We start from the raw sequence: 19,289 nt of genomic DNA on the forward strand, positions 1-19,289 counted from the left end.
GCACCATCTTCAGGACGAGCGCGCCAGCCCTGGAAGATGCGGTTTGCCCGCCCAATTGCGGACTGCGAAATCACACCCTAGACGACACCAGGGCTCTAGGAGCGCATCTCGAAAGCACCCACGGCACCATTTCAGAAGGAGAGCCGATCCTACGACAAACTTGAGCGCGTGGAGGCGTTCACGCAACCATCGACGATGGATAATCAGACCCATTGCAGAAACCTATCATCTACACGAAACGGCACACGGCAACCGACGCTGCTGCTCGGGGCTCCTCTCCGGAAAAGGCACGACATGGACGCCCCACAAGGCGTCCCCCGCCCATGTGACCATCAACAAGATACTACAGCCCAGCAAACAGCCAAAGTCCGTCCACAGTCCTTCTATGGAAGCTATGGGTGGCCGGCTAGCTAGCTAGAACATGGATCGATCCATAAATATGGCCTTGCAAATCTTCAATTTCATCGCAAGGGCCACCACCCCGTAGTACAAATTAGTACTGGTACAAGCCACCAAAGGTACTGCTACTGATCATAACTAGTGCAATTATTAACTTCTTTTCTTCTTCTTCTTCTTCTTCTTCTTCTTCTTCTTCTTCTTCTTCTTCTTCTTCTTCTTCTTCTTCTTCAAGGAGAGGAGTGCCACGCTACTACGTCCGTACGGTACTTGATGGATGGTTGTTCGAGTCTTCAATAATCTGAGACTTCGATGAGAGAAGGAAAACGTCTAAGCGGGTGCTAATTAGCAGCCTCAGCGTAGCCCGGAGCCTCCTCCTTCACTATAACGAAGAGGCCGGCCTTTCTTCCTCCTCCTGCACGCACGCACGCGAATGCAAAATAATTTCTTGAATAGAATACGCTCCGTCCGTCTCTTCCCTCCAATGCTTATGCCTGTGGGGAAGAAGAGGAGGACTAGAACTGGGCGCCCTCGAAGGTCTGGCCGAAGTGCCAGCCGGCGGGCGCGGCGGCGTTGCTGGTGACGGTGCGGCCGTCGCTGGAGGTGACCCGGAAGGAGAGGCACTGGCCGTCCAGGAAGGTGTTGCTCTGCCAGTTCATGCCCCAGTTGCGGGACATGGCCTGCCAGCCAGTGCGCGTGCCCTTGATGGACACGGACCGCGCGTCGCCGGCGCCGGCCACGTTGGTCACCAGCACCAGGTTGAAGTAGGAGTGGCCGTTGATGGTGAACCGGATGCCCCCCTTCTTCACGCACGGCACCCTGCTCGATCAATCATCATCATGCGACGCGTCAGCGCGAATGCAGGATTAGTAGTACGTGACACGGTGACAGTGAAATCGCGACATTAAAAGGCGCAGCACATGCGATGTACTGTAGACAGTAGCCTGCCTATCGGCGTACACCGTATCAAATCTGCAGCAGTGTGGCCCGCCTACACTTATGGGCCGAACCAACCGCGGTCCTCGCGTATCTTCAAGCTGGCCGACGCCCGGTCAATTAACCCATCGGTTCGGTCGGTCGGTCGAGCCAGGACCGCGTGGTTACACTGTAACTTTTTTTAATTTTTGACAGAAGAAAACTTTGTGCTCACCTTCTGTAGGAGACGGGCACGATGCCGGCGCGGTACTGCGCGATGTGGAGGAAGGCCGGCTCGGCCATGTCGAAGTGGGGGCGGGGAGGGTTGCACCAGCCGCCGTCGTCGCTGGGGAGGCCGTAGTTGGGCGGGCAGAAGTTGGTGGCCGTCACCAGGATGGACCCGGGGCGGCACGAGCTGCCGGCGTTGTCGCAGCGCAGCTCGTAGCACGTCCCGCACGCCGCGCCGTCGTTGAACAGCGCCGTGCTCAGCGCCGCCGTGTTCGTGCCGTACCCGGTGCTGTACAGGTTGCCGTACCCGCATGCCCCGCCTGCAAAACGCAACAAACAGCCAGCGCGCGTGAGTGTCTGTGTGACAGGCGTTCAAGTAGCGATGATGAGTTATACTACACATTGCATTCGCCAGCCGCAGCGCCGGGGACTTACCCATGGTGCCGGAAGCGTCGCCGCCGCCGTAGAAGGTGGCATGGGCGCTCTGCCACCCGCCGTACCCGCCGGCCGCGGCCTGCCGGGCGAGGAGGCAGAAGGAGAAGAGGAAGAAGAGAGCACCGGCGCCCGCCATTGCTGGGAGAGAGAGAGCTTCCTTGTATCACCAAGCTAGCTTAGCTTTCGAGGTGATATGGTGACTAAGGCTAGCTAGGCTCGAAATGGCTGGTTGGCAGTGAGGAGCTACCTCCTCCCAGCCGGGGTATTTATAGCCAAAGTAAAGCGCAGTGCCGGTGGAGGTTGGATTGCAAGCTCGATCAGGGCCGTGCAGGTTAATAGCACTTCTTTTTTTCCTGAAGATTTGGTGAGAAAGAGAGAGAAGAAAATGAGAGATTGAAGGCCGGCTGTGACGTGCGGGGTGACCACGGCCACGGGGGCGCGCGGCAGTTAATACATACAAATCAGGCGCACATGCGAGTGTCCTCGGCTGGCATCGGGCGCGCGCGCGCGTACGTAACGGGCACCAACCGCTTGCCCGGCCGAGCGCGTGTGTGGTGGACTGGTGGTGCGACGAGTCGCCGTGGGGTCCTACTCTCCACATGGCTCTCGCCGGCCGCTTAGCTGAGCCAGGACCATGCAGGACTCGGCCATGGGCAGGATGCAGAGCATGCATGCAGAGCGTGCCTTAACTCCGTGGAACTCATGGGCGGCAAGGTGAGCGAGCAGAGCAGATGTGTCCACCATGCATGTGTAGCCGTGTGAGCCAGGGCCGGACCGCCGGAGGGAGCTAGGGAGGGGGAATCCGGTCATGTTCTTGTTGAGTAAATAGGCAATTTCTCGATTAAATTAATCCACGAGTAAATCACTAGCATGGCATTGACACATATGATCGCATACTGATATTCAGTCAAAGTAGCACATACTACGCTAATTGCAGAAAGATCTACGTATAACGCTAGCATGGCTAAAACAGAAAACAGTAGGAGCGGGATAAACGAGTTATACCCTCCAGTAGGCCATGCAGAGGCCGCGGCTTTGGTGGCAGCAGCGGCGTCCTCGGCGGCCTTCTTGTCAGCTTCAGTTTTCTCGGCGGCGGCACGTTCGGCGTCGGTGGACATGGTGATGATGAAGGCGACGCGGACGTAGAGGAAGTAGACGATCGGAAGTGAGCAGTCGCGTAATCGCTGCTCAATAAGCGCGTAGGTGTAAGCTCGGCTCGGCTCAATCCCGCAACCCGCGGCGCGGCGCGGCGCGTCGTGACGAGGCGTGGCGTGGCGTGCAGCGGAGGAGGAGTGCGCGAGGGCCTCTTCTCTTCTCAAGCTCCAATAGCATGTAGAAGAGAAACCCTTATAAGGAGGTCCAACTCCTCTTCCACTTCCGGGGTGGGACTAAACTTCCCACTACACCTAGTGCCATATAACCCACATGGGCCCTTAGAGATTTTTCAGAAATTGCTACATGGGCCTAGAGCCCATCTCAAATTTCAGCAATCCCCCACCAGATCTCGAGGGCCCATTGTGTCCTCTGTTCCAATTACTGTTTCGATATACCAGTGTTTCAGTGAAGACCTGTTAAGGTTGAGCTTCACCTAGAGCAAGTAGCTACACTCCTTCACAACTGAACAATGGACTATGCCTTGAATTGTCAGTTTGGCGTAAAGAAGTTTCACCACATGTCTCACTAGTACTGGGCTGCCGAAGGCTGACCCCTCGGGTGGAGCATATAAGTCACACTCCTGGCCTATTCATGAGCTTACTAGAGATCACCCCAATCTCATAGACTGTGACCAGCAGTCGGACTCATATAGGTGTGTTCCTCCAAAGATCACTCTGTAGGATAGCATCTTGCTTATATAAGCTTCGGAACACATTAAGACAGTAGTCATCCTACCATACAGTATCGAGAGTATTGCATCTCCAACGGAGTGGGTTAGTATATTTACTCTCCTCAGTTCACCACTGGCTTGTTTTCCCAGGTCCTAATTCACGGGATCTCCGATCACATAGGTTGGGTTACTACCATGGCAACTCATGTGGGTCTCATACCCATCTCCCTCGATGCATTATCTATCACAACACGTGATAGCCCTTTCGTAAAGGGATCTGCCAGATTCTTAGCCGTATGGACATAGTCCAACGCTATCACTCCGGAGTTTCTTAATTTTCTGACAGCTTTTAATCTCATTCTTATGTGTTTGGTGGACTTCATGTTGTCCTTTGAACTCTTCACCTTGGTGATGACAGTCTGATTGTCACAGTTCATAAGGATAGCCGGAACCGGTTTATCAACCAATGGCAAGTCCATCAAAAGATCTCGAAGCCATCTCGCTTCGACACCAGATGTGTCTAATGCCGTTAATTCTGCTTCCATTGTCGATCTCGTTAAGATCGTTTGCTTGCAAGACTTCCAGGAAACAGCGCCACCTCCAAGAGTAAACATATACCCAGTTGTGGCCTTCATCTCATCAACATCAGAGATTCAATTTGCATCACTATACCCTTCAAGTACCGACGGGTCTCCGGTATAGTGAAGTCCATAGTTCATAGTACCTTTCAGATAGCGCATGACTCGTTCAACAGCATGCCAATGTACATCACCCGGTTTGGAAACAAACCGGCTCAGTTTGCTCACAGCAAACGCGATGTCGGGCCTCGTTGCGCTCGCTAGGTACATCAGTGAACCAATGATTTGAGAGTATCTCAACTGATCTATAGCCGTGCCTTTGGACTTTCGAATCAACACGCTAGGATCATATGGTGTTTGAGATGGTGTGCAATCCGAATATCCAAAACGACTCAACACCTTCTCAACATAGTGGGATTGCAGAAGTGTAATCCCACCCTCATTATCTCTCAGTAGCTTGATGTTCAAGATAACATCAGCCACACCAAGGTCTTTCATCTCAAAGTTCTGAGACAAAAACGACTTGACCTCCTCAATGACTTTGAGGTTGGTTCCGAATATCAGTATGTCATCAACATACAAGCACAGTATAACTCCTTCACCCCCACCATGGCGATAGTATACACATTTGTCAGCCTCATTAACAACGAAACCAACAGATGTCAGAGTTATATTAAACTTATCATGCCATTGCTTAGGTGCTTGCTTCAGGCCATATAAAGATTTCAGCAACCTACACACCTTTCTTTCCTGACCATCTATCACAAAGCCATCTGGCTGTTGCATGTAGATTTCCTCTTTTAGCTCTCCATTCAGAAAAGCCGTCTTAACATCCATCTGGTGGACGAGAAGACCATGCGAGGCTGCCAACGAGAGTAATACTCGAATGGTGGTCAGTCTAGCTACAGGTGAATAAGTGTCGAAGTAATCTTCCTCTTCTTTCTGGTCATAGCCCTTGGCCACAAGCCTAGCCTTGTACTTTTCAATTGTACCATCGGGCCTAAGCTTCTTCTTGAACACCCACTTACATCCTAATGGTTTGCAACCATAGGGACGTTCAGTGATCTCCCATGTCCCGTTAGCCATGATGGAATCCATCTCATTACGAACCGCATCCTTCCAGTAGTCAGCTTCTGAAGAGGCATACGCTTCTGAAATAGAAGTGGGAGTATCATCCACGAGGTACACGAAGAAATCATCACCAAAGGTCTTTGCAGTCCTTTGTCTCTTGCCCCTACCAAGGGTTTCCTCGTCATCCTCCTCAGGATTTTCATCATGTGTTTGTTCATAATATTCCATAGGGATGGCAGGTTCAGGAGTCTCCTCAGATTCCTGTCTAGAAGTGCTTTGCATATCTCTCATAGGAAAAGTATCCTCGAAGAATGTAGCATCGTTAGACTCCATAATTGTACCGACCTTCTGGTCAGGTACCTCAGATTTCACTACTAGAAATCTATAGCCAACGCTGTTCTTAGCGTAGCCCAAATTAACGCAGTCCACAGTCTTGGGTCCAAGCTTACGCTTTTTGGGGATCGGCACATTGACTTTCGCCAGACAGCCCCAAGTGCGCAAGTACGAGAGTGTTGTCCTCCTCTTTGCCCATTTCTCATAGGGAGTGATCTCATTATCCTTTGTCGGAACTTTATTCAGGACATGACATGCCGTCAATATAGCCTCCCCCCACCATGCCTTGGATAAACCCGATGTATCTAACATGGCGTTAACCAAATCAGTTAGAGTACGGTTTTTCCGCTCGGCAACCCCGTTTGACTGGGGTGAATAGGGAGGCGTCCTCTCATGAATAATGCCGTGTTCCGCACAGAAGGAATCAAACTCACTCGAGAAGTACTCTCCACCACGATCTGACCGGACTCGTTTAATTTTCTTTTCAAGTTGATTCTCAACTTCTGCCTTATAGATTTTAAAGTAGTGTAGAGCCTCATCTTTAGTATTTAACAGGTACACATAGCAATATCTAGAGGAATCATCTATCAATGTCATGAAGTATTTCTTTCCACCTTTAGTCAACACACCATTCATCTCACAAAGATCAGAATGTATGAGTTCTAATGGTGCCAAGTGTCTCTCCTCCGCGGCCTTGTGAGGCTTGCGAGGTTGCTTAGCTTGCACACATGAAAGGCACTTAGAGCCTTTGGCTAAAGTAAAACTCGGGATTAAATCCAACTTGGCTAGCCGCGTCATAACACCGAAACTAATGTGACAAAGACGTGAATGCCAAACCTCAGATTCATTAACATTCGAATGAACATGGTTCACGACTTTATTACAAAAATCTGCGAGGGAAAGGCGGAACATCCCTCCGCTCTCATAACCTTTTCCAACAAAGAGTCCATATTTCGTAACAACTAATTTATTAGACTCGAAAACCAACTTAAACCCTTCTCTACATAGAAGGGAGCCACTAACGAGGTTCTTCTTGATGGCGGGGACATGCTGCACGTTCTTCAGCTGCACGATCCTTCCCGAAGTAAACTTCAGATCGACCGTGCCAACACCATGAACAGAAGCACTCGCGCCATTCCCCATCAATACGGACCCGTGGCCTGTGACCTGGTAAGAAGTGAACAATGACATGTCAGCACACACATGTACACCTGCACCTGTGTCCACCCACCAATCGGTGGGCTGAAACACTGAAAAAACAGTAAATAAATTACCGTACCCAGGTGCACCATTCTCATTGTTGTCCACAATCATGTTGACGGACTTGGAGTCCTGTCCTGACTTCTTGTACTTGTTTGGGCACTTGTTGGCCCAATGTTCAACCGAACCACAAGTGAAGCAGCCCTCGTCCTTCTTGTTCTTCTTGAAGATCTTCTTACCCTTCTTCTTAAAGTCGGTATTGTGTTGGACACCGTTCTTTCCCTTGGGCTTGTGGGAGTTGAAGTTCTTCTGGTTCACCATGTTGGCGACAGAAGTCCCTTCGGCCCCTTTTCCGTGCGAGTCCTTTGCCCTTGAATTCTGCTCAACACTCAGATGGCCAATGACATCCTCCACAGAGAATTCACGCCTCTGATGTTTCAGAGTGGTGGCAAAGTTCCTCCAGGAATTAGGGAGCTTAGCGATTATGCAGCCCGCGACAAACTTGCCCGGTAACTCGCACTTAAGAAGTTCAAGCTCCTTAACAATGCATATTATCTCATGAGCCTGCTCCAATACAGGACGGTTTTCAACCATCTTGTAATCATGGAACTGCTCTATAATATACATCTCGCTTCCGGCATCGGCTGCCCCGAACTTAGATTCGAGCGCCTCCCACAAGTCCTTGGCAACATGCACATGTAAATATGCGTCGACCAGTTTATCTCCGATCACGCTAAGAACTGCTCCGAGAAACACAACGGTAGCCTCCTTGAACGCCTTCTCCTGTTCAGGAGCAATCGTTCCCGTGGAGACACCGGTGACCCAGAACACGTTCATAGCCGTGAGCCATAACGTGGTCTTAGTCTGCCAACGCTTAAAGTATGTACCGGTAAACTTATCCGGTTTCAGTGCAGCGGCAAAGCCACTTGCCGAAAAATTCCTACACATAATAGGTTTTTGGATTGTTGAGTAAATAGGCAATTTCTCGATTAAATTAATCCACGAGTAAATCACTAGCATGGCATTGACACATATGATCGCATACTGATATTCAGTCAAAGTAGCACATACTACGCTAATTGCAGAAAGATCTACGTATAACGCTAGCATGGCTAAAACAGAAAACAGTAGGAGCGGGATAAACGAGTTATACCCTCCAGTAGGCCATGCAGAGGCCGCGGCTTTGGTGGCAGCAGCGGCGGCCTTCTTGTCAGCTTCAGCTTTCTCGGCGGCGGCACGTTCGGCGTCGGTGGACATGGTGATGATGAAGGCGACGCGGACGTAGAGGAAGTAGACGATCGGAAGTGAGCAGTCGCGTAATCGCTGCCCAAAAACCTATTCGCCCCTCACCCCGTACAGGAACCAGAAGGGCGTGGTTTCGGAGACCTGCTCTCCGTCGACCGTGTACGCGGCGGACGGGATGGAGTCACCGGCGGCAGCAGCAGCAAGGGAACGACGGTGGACGTGCGCGTGGAGCAGATGTGATCTGTTCGTGGCGGCTAGGGTTAGGAGACACCGCAATCCCGCAACCCGCGTTGTGGCGAGGCGAGGCGAGGCGTGGCGTGGCGTGGCGTGCGGCGGAGGAGGAGTGCGCGAGAGCCTCTTCTCTTCTCAAGCTCCAATAGCATGTAGAAGAGACCCTTATAAGGAGGTCCAACTCCTCTTCCACTTCCGGGCTGGGACTAAACTTCCCACTACACCTAGTGCCATATAACCCACATGGGCCCTTAGAGATTTTTCAGAAATTGCTACATGGGCCTAGAGCCCATCTTAAATTTCAGCAGTTCTGTGTCATGGTGCTCGCCCACGCGGTGCGGGCGCGGCATGGCGTGTCTGCTACTAGATACGTGATGATAATCTACTCATGATCGGCGTGTAACGGCGCAGGTGCATGCCGACCTTGCCCAACTTGACTACTTGGGGACGGATAATTAACGACTGCATGCATGGTCCAGGAACTTGCTGCGTGTGTTGGATAGTTCAATGAACGTATGGTTGCAGTGGGAGCCATGCAGCTCCACCAGGCGCACTGCTAATCTCGGGACACTTAACTTAGTCCTGCTGGGGAGTACACTGGACCATCGGATACAAAAAGGAAATCGTGGATTTGTCGGAGCAGAACGCACATCGGCACATGAAGCTGCCCCGGCCGCCCATGGAGCCAGCCATGCCAATGTGCCATGCACACGAACGTACGTACTGTACACACCACCCACACGAAGGGAATCAATCATGCATGCTCAGGCTCAACTAATTAACTACCGGCTCCAATGATTAGCGCACGCTTTAAGGATCGATGCTCAATTAAGGTCTGAACAGGCAAAACCTTCGTGTGGGCTCCTGAAGACTGGAGCGCACATGGCCGCTCACATGCTCAGCCGCTCACGTGAACGGGACACGTAACATGGCTCGGCCCAGTGTGGGTGAGAGCGAGGCCCGAGCAGTGAACGTATAGGTAAATCCAACAGCAGCTTTCAGACAAACTTTGGTACCCTGCCCATGCATGCACGATGCACATGCATGCATGCATGCATGGCCGAGTCTTTACATGGATCGGCGGTTTCTTACAAATTTCTACGCTGACCCTTGGATCGTCGCCTACTCGCCTGCAGAGGCTTTCAAAGGCTAACATACTAACATGGCACCGCCGCCCGCACCTCGCCGGTGTCGAGCAGGCGGCCGCCATCAGTTTCAGAAAGCAACAGTTCCCCAGGCCAGCCGCAGGCAGGCCCCACGCCATGTTAGTTGCACATGGCCGCCCGGGAGTTCCGGCTAATCCCCTGTCAGTCTGTCACTAGCTCGCCACCCCGTTGGTTCGCATCCCTCTTGGACCCGTCACGCTCCGACCAGCGGTTCCGTGCTGGGTTGTGGCGCTCCTTCACCCGCTTATGGATGGTACAGTGACGCAGGTCCACGAGATGATTACATCTTATCCTGATCGAATTCCTCTTCGTGCGTGCTGCGCACAGGCATGCTTCTCGATCAAAGGTAACACAATGTAGCAGCAGTGTTCACAGAAATATATGCAGATATACTGCAGGCCATGTGTAGGAGCAGAGCGGTGTGGCGCAGCGGCGCTGTTGTACGTGAAGATTATGGCAGCGACACCCCTGTGAGTGTGTGTGGGAGGAGCGGACACGACGAAAAAGATCGCAGGATCTTGGCCCGATGGGAACCCCCGGGTAAAAATCTCCGAGGAATGAGAGTGAAACGTCTCCCTCATCCGTCTCGAGAGAGAGTCCGGAATCGTGTGCTCTCATCTCCCTCCTCCGTATGTAGTTATCGAACACAATCACGCATTGATTCATTGATTCGTTGATTCGTTGATTCGTTACACAGTTGTATCTGTGGAGTACACTGCTGGCTAATCTTTCTTAGCTGTGTAACCGTGACTGTGTAGGAGTACACTGCTGGCTAATCTTTCTTGGTTCGTGATTGCCAAGAATATCCTTTGCTTGTCGGTGATAAATACATTTTTTTCGTTTTTTTCCTGCGGATAAATATGTTTTCTCCTTTATTCTCAATACAATTTCTTTTCTGCACGTGGATGGACATATAAATCTGAGATTATATACAAGAAAAAATATGGCTCCCCTAACCCTAGGCGGCTAGGGCAAACTCTTCTCACCAGACTTCATCAGCGAGTCTGTGGATTCGCCTCACATCTGCCTGCCTCTCCGGCAGTCGGTGGAGGGGAGGGGAATCCCGGTGCCTCCGCTCTGGTTAGTAGTTTTTAGTCCTCACAGGCGCGGCGCTCGGGATGGCGGGGCTTCTTCGAGTTTGTCTTTCGGGCTTGGATCCTCCAAGAGTTCGTCCGTCTGGACGTAGTTGATGGAGCTCTAGCGTTGATTCTTGTCATCTCCTTGGGCAGTGAGGTTAGAGTTTCTTGTCATGTGGCGAGATTTGGTGTCAGGTGTTTCACATCTATGCAAGGGTTCAACGACAACAAATGTAGCTCCATGGCGCTCGTCCTTAGCGGCACATGCACGGACACTTTGTAGCTGTCATCGACAAGGTCAAGCCAGCTCCTGTAGCTAGGGAGCGACGACGGTGGCGTGTCGGCGGCTCCTTCTAACAGCAGTAGAGGTTGTTGGGCAATCTCAGAATTTCGATGTAATTTTTATTATGTTTGAGATGCTTTGTACTTCTGGAAAAAAAATTATAGTAGAGTTGATTATTTTCTAACAAAAACATCATTGCTCCAAAAGAAGGTGAATTGGGGCATCTACAGCCGGACTGAACAAATTTGGCCCCTCAAACGCCCGCGGACGCGCTCGGTCAACGTCCGTGCGTGTCCATTTTGACTCCCTATTTTCTCATCCTCGCAGTCACGTTCCTCACTTTTCACCTTATGTGTCCGGTCACATGCATGTGATTGATGGAGAAGGAGAGAGAAAGAAAAAAGAGAGTAAAATGCATGGGCCGTCCTAATTCTTCCACCAAAGTATCGACTGGGTCCTAATTCTTTCAAAATGCACGTCCGACTTTTAAATATTTTTAAGTTGTTCATTCGAGTTCCTAAATTCGTCTGACCAGTGCTGACCTGCCTGTGTGGCACTTTGACCGTCGCCATGTGTACAGGAGGGCCAGGAGGAGTAACGACCGACCATGCATATTTGAAAAAAGGCCGCCGAACACTAATTTGTTCACAATCATGGTCCCTTTCCTCTTCCCCCCTTCTCTGGCGAAACCTAAGGCGAGCGACGGTTGTCGGTGTCAAAACCGGCCGATCTCAGGTAGGGGGTCCCGAACTGTGCGTCTGAGGATCGAAGGTAACATGAGACAAAGGGGGCACGATGTTTACCCAGGTTCGGGCCCTCTTAATGGAGGTAATACCCTACTTCCTGCTTGATTGACTTTGATGAGTATAGGGGTTACAAGAGTTGATCTACCTCGAGATCGTAATGGCTAAACCCTAGATATCTAGCCTATATGATTGTGATAGCCTCTACGGACTAAACCCTCCGGTTTATATAAACACCGGAGGGGCCTAGGGTTGTACAGAGTCGGTTTACAGAGAAAGGAAACTACACATCCAGACGCCAAGCTTGCCATCCACGCAAAGGAGAGTCCCATCCAGACACGGGGGGAAGGCCTTCTATCTTGTATCTTCACGGCCCATCAGTCCGGCCCATGCTATATAGCCCGGACGCTCGAGGACCCCATAATCTAGGACTCCCTCAGTAGCCCCCAAACTTGCCTCCAATGACGACGTAATATTCGGCTCATGTCTTCGGCTTTGCAAGGCGGGTTCTTCATTATAATCCGGACTGATGACAATCTGGTGATAATCTTGATGCCTTTTACGATTCCCCTGTTGACGCTTTGATTTCCGCGCGCTGACTGAATATGAACGATCCATGCTTTTTTGCAAATAAGTCCTTTACCACGCTCGAATGGCATCTATATAAGGTGATACAGATCTCCAAATGGCATCCCAAATCGCGCAGAAAGAAAATCGCCAAGTCCAGCCACGAGCAAAGCCTTCAACCATGACCAGCGCCCCAGGCTCTTCTTCACGCCCCCATGGCCCTCAAGAGGGTGATTGGCAGAGTTGCTCCGCGCCTCATCTTCAGTTAAACCGGCTCCAGATTCAAGGCTACCTCCCCCCCGCGGATCTAGTCTCCGTTCAAGCGGGCTTGTATTCAATAGGCAACGACGCGATGGCTGAGAATTTCCCCAACCCCAATAAGGAGTAGAGGGTGTGCTTCGTCCCATTCTTGTTGCGGGGCCTAGGATCTCCAATCCATCCCTTTCTTAGGGGGTTATTGGAATTTTATGGCATCCAACTACACAACCTCACCCCATGTTCGATTTTGCACATCTCAGGCTTTGTCGCCCTCTGTGAGCTATTCTTGGGTATTGAGGCCCATTTTGAACTATGGAGGAAGTTCTTCTGTCTCGTTCCCCGCCACCGAGGAGGTTCTATTTTTGAGGTGGGTAGTGCCGAAGTATGGTGTATAGCCGGATCCGGATACCTCGTTGGGACACCTAAAGAGGTATACCCGCAGTGGTCTTCAGAATGGTTTTATGTGGACGACGTCCCACTGCTGGACCCAGTCCGTAGTGGCCTCCCAGAATTTTCCAGTGCTCCTTTAAAGAAGCGCCTCAACTGGCGTCCCCGCGGTCCCAATGAAGAGGATAGTGCGGATATAAAGAGGTTGGTCAGCAAGGTCAGGTTGCTAGCCCATACCGAGCTCTCGATAGTCGAGGTCATGGCTATTGCAATAAAGAGGTGTGTGCAGCCTCTTCAATCCAGAGTGACTCCCTTATGGTGCTATAACGGAGAAGACGATGCGTCCCGCTGCAGCCGAACTGGCTTCAATTTTGGCTGATTTGTATAAGGGCGAGAAAGAAGATTTTCTCTGGTTAAACTGCCGGGAGGCTTATTCTATGTACACCCCTATTGAATGGGTAAGATCTCGATTGTCTGTACTTATTTTATTGTATTGCAGACACTAATTGAATCTGCTCGTTGTTGCCATCAACAGTCATGGAGAAGGATGACCGAAGACATCCACTGCCCTGCTCCCCAGCCAGAGAATCATAATCGAGATGAGGATCCTGGCTTTTGCGAGGATCCAGACATTTATATAGAATTCGATGACGGGGTATTCTATCAATCGAGCCTTGACGGTTCAGAAGTGGCCATCACCGCCGACTACCCTCGCCTTTATCCCTTCTGCATCGTGAGTATCCGGAGGCTTCTTAAAAGGAGATCCTTATCTACATCTCTACCCGTTGTACTAATCCAGATTTTAACAGGATTGGCGCTCTAGGGACCATATCTCCTCAAGGGCGCCCCCTACACTGAAGGAAATATGCCCTAGAGGCAATAATAAAGTTATTATTTATTTCCTTATTTCATGATAAATGTTTATTATTCATGCTAGAATTGTATTAACTGGAAACTTAATACATGTGTGAATACATAGACAAACATAGTGTCACTAGTATGCCTCTACTTTGACTAGCTCGTTAATCACAGATGGTTAAAGTTTCCTAGCCATAGACATGTGTTGTCATTTGATTAACGGGATCACATCATTAGAGAATAATGTGTTTGACTTGACCCATCCATTAGCTTAGCACGATGATCGTTTAGTTTGTTGCTATTGCTTTCTTCATGACTCATACATGTTCCTATGACTATGAGATTATGCAACTCCCGAATACCGGAGGAACACTTAGTGTGCTATCAAACATCACAACGTAACTGGGTGATTATAAAGATGCTCTACAAGTGTCTTCGATGGTGTTTGTTGAGTTGGCATAGATCGAGATTAGGATTTGTCACTCCGATTGTCGGAGAGGTATCTCTGGGCCCTCTCGGTAATGCACATCACTATAAGCCTTGCAAGCAATGTGACTAATGAGTTAGTTGTGGGATGAAGCATTGCAGAACGAGTAAAGAGACTTGCCAGTAACGAGATTGAACAAGGTATTGAGATACCGACGATCGAATCTCGGGCACGTAACATACCGATGACAAAGGGAACAACGTATGTTGTTATGCGGTTTGACCGATAAAGATCTTCGTAGAATATGTAGGAACCAATATGAGCATCCAGGTTACGCTATTGGTTATTGACCGGACACGAGTCTCGGTCATGTCTACATAGTTCTCGAACCCGTAGGGTCCGCACGCTTAACGTTCGGTGACGATTGATATTATGAGTTTATGTGTTTTGATGTATCGAAGGTTTTTCGGAGTCCCCGATAAGATCACGGACATGACGAGGATTCTCGAAATGGCCGAGACATAAAGATTGATATATTGGAATGCTATGTTTGGACATCAGAAGGGTTCCAGGTGAGTTCGGGCATTTACCGGAGTACCGGGGGGTTACCGGAACCCCCCGGGGAGTACATGGGCCTTAGTGGGAGAGAGGAGGAGGCGGCCAAGGTGGAGGCGCGCCCCCAAGCCCAATCCGAATTGGGAAGGTGGGCGGCCCCCCTTTCCTTCTCCCTCTCTCCGCCTTCCTTCCTCTCCTACTCCAACTAGGGAAGGGGGGAATCCTACTACCGATGGGAGTAGGACTCCCCTAGGGCACGCCATGGAGAGGGGCGGCCCTCCCCTCCTCCACTCCTTTATATACGGGTGAGGGGGCACCCCATAGACACACAAGTTGATTGTTTAGCCGTGTGCGGTGCCCCCCTCCACAGATTTCCACCTTGATCATATTGTTGTAGTGCTTAGGCGAAGCCCTGCGTCGGTAACTTCATCATCACCGTCATCACGCCGTCGTGCTGACGAAGCTCTTCCTCGACACTCAGCTGGATCTAGAGTTCGTGGGACATCACCGAGCTGAACGTGTGCAGATCGCGGAGGTACCGTACTTTCGGTACTAGGATCGGTCGATCGTGAAGACGTACGACTACATCAACCACGTTGTCATAACGCTTCCGCTTTCGGTCTACGAGGGTACGTGGACAACACTCTCCCCTCTCGTTGCTATCCATCACCTAGATGGATCTTGCATGTGCGTAGGATTTTTTTTGAAATTACTGCGTTCCCCAACAGTGGCATCCGGGCCAGGTCTATGCGTAGATGTTATATGCACGAGTAGAACACAAAGAGTTGTGGGCGATAATAGTCATACTGCTTACCAGCATGTCATACTTTGATTCGGCGGTATTGTTGGATGAAGCGGCTCAGACCGACATTACGCGTACGCTTATGCGAGACTGGTTCTACCGACGTGCTTCGCACACAGGTGGCTAGTGGGTGTCTGTTTCTCCAACTTTAGTTGAATCGAGTGTGACTACGCCCGGTCCTTGTTGAAGGTCAAAACAGCACACTTGACGAAAAATCGTTGTGGTTTTTGATGCGTAGGTAAGAACGGTTCTTGCTAAGCCCGTAGCAGCCACGTAAAACTTGCAACAACAAAGTAGAGGTCGTCTAACTTGTTTTTGCAGGGCATGTTGTGATGTGATATGGTCAAGACATGATGCTATATTTTATTGTATGAGATGATCATGTTTTGTAACAGAGTTATCGGCAACTGGCAGGAGCCATATGGTTGTCGCTTTATTGTGTGCAATGCAATCACCCTGTAATTGTTTTTACTTTATCACTAAGCGGTAGCGATAGTCGTAGAAGCAATAGTTGGTGAGACGACAACGATGCTTCGATGGAGATCAAGGTGTCAAGCCGGTGACGATGATGATCATGACGGTGCTTTGGAGATGGATATCAAAGGCACAAGATGATGTTGGCCATGTCATATCACTTATATTGATTGCATGTGATGTTTATCCTTTATGCATCTTATTTTGCTTAGTACGACGGTAGCATTATAAGATGATCCCTCACTAAATTTCAAGGTATAAGTGTTCTCCCAGAGTATGCACCATTGCGATAGTTCTTCATGCTGAGACACCACGTGATGACCGGGTGTGATAAGCTCTACGTTCACATACAACGGGTGCAAGCCAGTTTTGCACATGCAGAATACTCGGGTTAAACTTGAAGAGCCTAGCATATGCAGATATGGCCTCGAAACACTGGAGACCGAAAGGTCGAGCGTGAATCATATAGTAGATATCATCAACATAGTGATGTTCACCATTGAAAACTACTCCATCTCACGTGATGATCGGACATGGTTTAGTTGATTTGGATCACGTGATCATTTAGATGACTAGAGGGATGTCTATCTAAGTGGGAGTTCTTAAGTAATATGATTAATTGAACTTTAATTTATCATGAACTTAGTCCTGGTAGTATTAGCATATCTATGTTGTAGATCAATAGCTCGCGATATAGCTCCCCGTTTATTTTTGATATGTTCCTAGAGAAAAATCAGTTGAAAGTTGATAGTAGCAATGATGCGGACTTGGTCCGTGATCAGAGGATTATCCTCATTGTTGCACAGAAGAATTATGTCCTTGATGCACCGCTAGGTGACAGACCTATTGCAGGAGCAGATACAGACGTTATGATCGTTTGACAAAGCTCGGTATGATGACTACTTGATAGTTTAGTGCACCATGTTATACGGCTTAGAACCGGGATTTCAAAAACGTTTTGAACACCACGGAGCATATGAGATGTTCCAAGAGCTGGAATTGGTATTTCAGACTCATGCCCGAGTTGAGAGGTATGAGACCTCTGACAAAGTACTTAGCCTACAAGATGGAGGAGAATAGCTCAACTAGTGAGCATGTGCTCAGAATGTCTGAGTACTACAATTGCTTGAATCAAGTGGGAGTTAATCTTCAAGATAATATAGTAATTGACAAAGTTCTCTAGTCACTATCACCCAAGTTACTAGAACTTCGTGATGAACTATAATATGCAAGGGATGACGAAAACAATTCCCAAGCTCTTTGCGATGCTAAAATCAGCGAAGGTAGAAATCAAGAAAAGCATCAAGTGTTGATGGTTGACAAGACCACTAGTTTCAAGAAAAAGGGCAAAGGAAAGAAGGGGAACTTCAAGAAGAACGGTAAGCAAGTTGCTGCTCAAGTGAAGAAGCCCAAGTCTGGACCTAAGTCCGAGACTAAGTGCTTCTACTGCAAGGCACTGGTCACTGGAAGTGGAACTACCCTAGATACTTGGCGGATAAGAAGGATGACAAAGTGAACAAAGGTATATTTGATATACATGTTATTTATGTGTACTTTACTAGTGTTTATAGCAACCCCTCGGCATTCGATACTGGTTCAGTTGCTAAGAGTAGTAACTCGAAACGGGAGTTGCAGAATGAACAGAAACTAGTTAAGGGTGAAGTGACGATGTGTGTTGGAAGTAGTTCCAAGATTGATATGATCATCATCGCACACTCCCTATACTTTCGGTATTAGTGTTGAACCTAAATAAATGTTATTTGGTGTTTGCGTTGAGCATGAATATGATTTGATCATGTCTATTGCAAAACCTTCTATGGTCATACACCCAATGAAAATACACCCAATGAATAATTGTTGTTCTGTTTACATGAATAAAACCTTCTATGGTCATACACCCAATGAAAATGGTTTGTTGGATCTCGATCGTAGTGATACACATATTCATAAATATTGAAGCCAAAAGATGCAAATTTAATAATGATAGTGAAACTTATTTGTGGCAGTGCCGCTTAGGTCATATTGGTGTAAAGCGCATGAGGAAACTCCATACTGATAGGCTTTTGGAATCACTTGATTATGAATCACATGATGCTTGAGAACCATGCCTCATGGGCAAGATGACTAAAACTCCGTTCTCCGGAACAATGGAGTGAGCAACTGACTTATTGAAAATAATACATACTGATGTATGCGGTCCGATGAGTGTTGAGGCTCGCGGCGGGTATCGTTATTTTCTGACCTTCACAGATGATTTGAGCAGATATGGGTATATCTACTTAATGAAACATAAGTCTGAAACATTTGAAAAGTTCAAAGAATTTTAGAGTGAAGTAGAAAATCATCGTAACAAGAAAATAAAGTTTCTACGATCTGATCGTGGAGGAGAATATTTGAGTTGTGAGTTTGGTCTTCATTTGAAACAATGCGGAATAGTTTCGCAACTCACGCCACCCGGAACACCACAGCGTAATGGTGTGTCCGAACGTCGTAACCGCACTTTATTAGATATGGTGCGATCTATGATGTCTCTTACTGATTTACCGCTACCATTTTGGGGTTATGCATTAGAGACAACTGCATTCACATTAAATAGGGCCCCATCTAAATCCGTTGAGATGACACCATATGAACTGTGGTTTGGCAAGAAACCTAAGCTGTCGTTTCTTAAAGTTTGGGCGGCCATGCTTATGTGAAAAAGTTTCAACCTAATAAGCTCAAACCCAAATCGGAGAAATGTGTCTTCATAGGATACCCAATGGAAACTGTTGGGTACACCTTCTATCACAGATCCGAAGGCAAGATATTCGTTGCTAAAAATGGATACTTTCTAGAGAAGGAGTTTCTCTCGAAAGAAGTGAGTGGGAGGAAAGTAGAACTTGATGTGGTAATTGTACCTTCTCCCGAATTGGAAAGTAGTTCATCACAGAAATCAGTTCCAATGATGCCTACACCAATTAGTGAGGAAGTTAATGATGATGATCATGAAACTTCAGATCAAGTTACTACCGAACCTCGTAGGTCAACCAGAGTACATTCCGCACCAGAGTGGTACGGTAATCCGGTTCTGGAAGTCACGTTACTAGACCATGACGAACCTACGAACTATAAGAAGCGATGATGAGCCCAGATTCCGCAAAATGGTTTAAGGCCATGAAATATGAGATATGATCCATGTATGAAAACAAAGTATGGTGATAAGGACATGAAAACCATTCAACCCTTAGAGTCTAGGA

General features: G+C 48.7%; 1 protein-coding gene across 1 annotated transcript; it reads right to left on the reverse strand.

The window, feature by feature from the left end:
- Positions 1–428: 428 nt before the first annotated feature.
- Positions 429–2,229, reverse strand: LOC100038334 (expansin-A4). The gene is made up of 3 exons (XM_044594911.1): positions 1,975–2,229; positions 1,547–1,859; positions 429–1,215 (listed from the first exon to the last, which is right to left on the reverse strand). The coding sequence occupies exons 1-3, from the start codon at positions 2,108–2,110 to the stop codon at positions 912–914; spliced, it is 753 nt and encodes a 250-aa protein (XP_044450846.1). The 5' UTR covers positions 2,111–2,229; the 3' UTR covers positions 429–911.
- Positions 2,230–19,289: the final 17,060 nt, after the last annotated feature.

Source organism: Triticum aestivum, chromosome 1D (assembly GCF_018294505.1).
Source record: "Triticum aestivum cultivar Chinese Spring chromosome 1D, IWGSC CS RefSeq v2.1, whole genome shotgun sequence".
Taxonomy (NCBI): domain Eukaryota; kingdom Viridiplantae; phylum Streptophyta; class Magnoliopsida; order Poales; family Poaceae; genus Triticum; species Triticum aestivum.

What these genes read in the sequence shown, in the direction of transcription:
- LOC100038334 (XM_044594911.1), bottom strand. Translation starts at nt 2,110, where the DNA reads ATGGCGGGCGCCGGTGCTCTCTTCTTCCTCTTCTCCTTCTGCCTCCTC. An exon ending in CGACGCTTCCGGCACCATGG is followed by an intron (nt 1,860 to 1,974) that starts GTAAGTCCCCGG and finishes TGCGTTTTGCAG; the next exon opens with GCGGGGCATGCGGGTACGGC. An exon ending in GTGCCCGTCTCCTACAGAAG is followed by an intron (nt 1,216 to 1,546) that starts GTGAGCACAAAG and finishes TTGATCGAGCAG; the next exon opens with GGTGCCGTGCGTGAAGAAGG.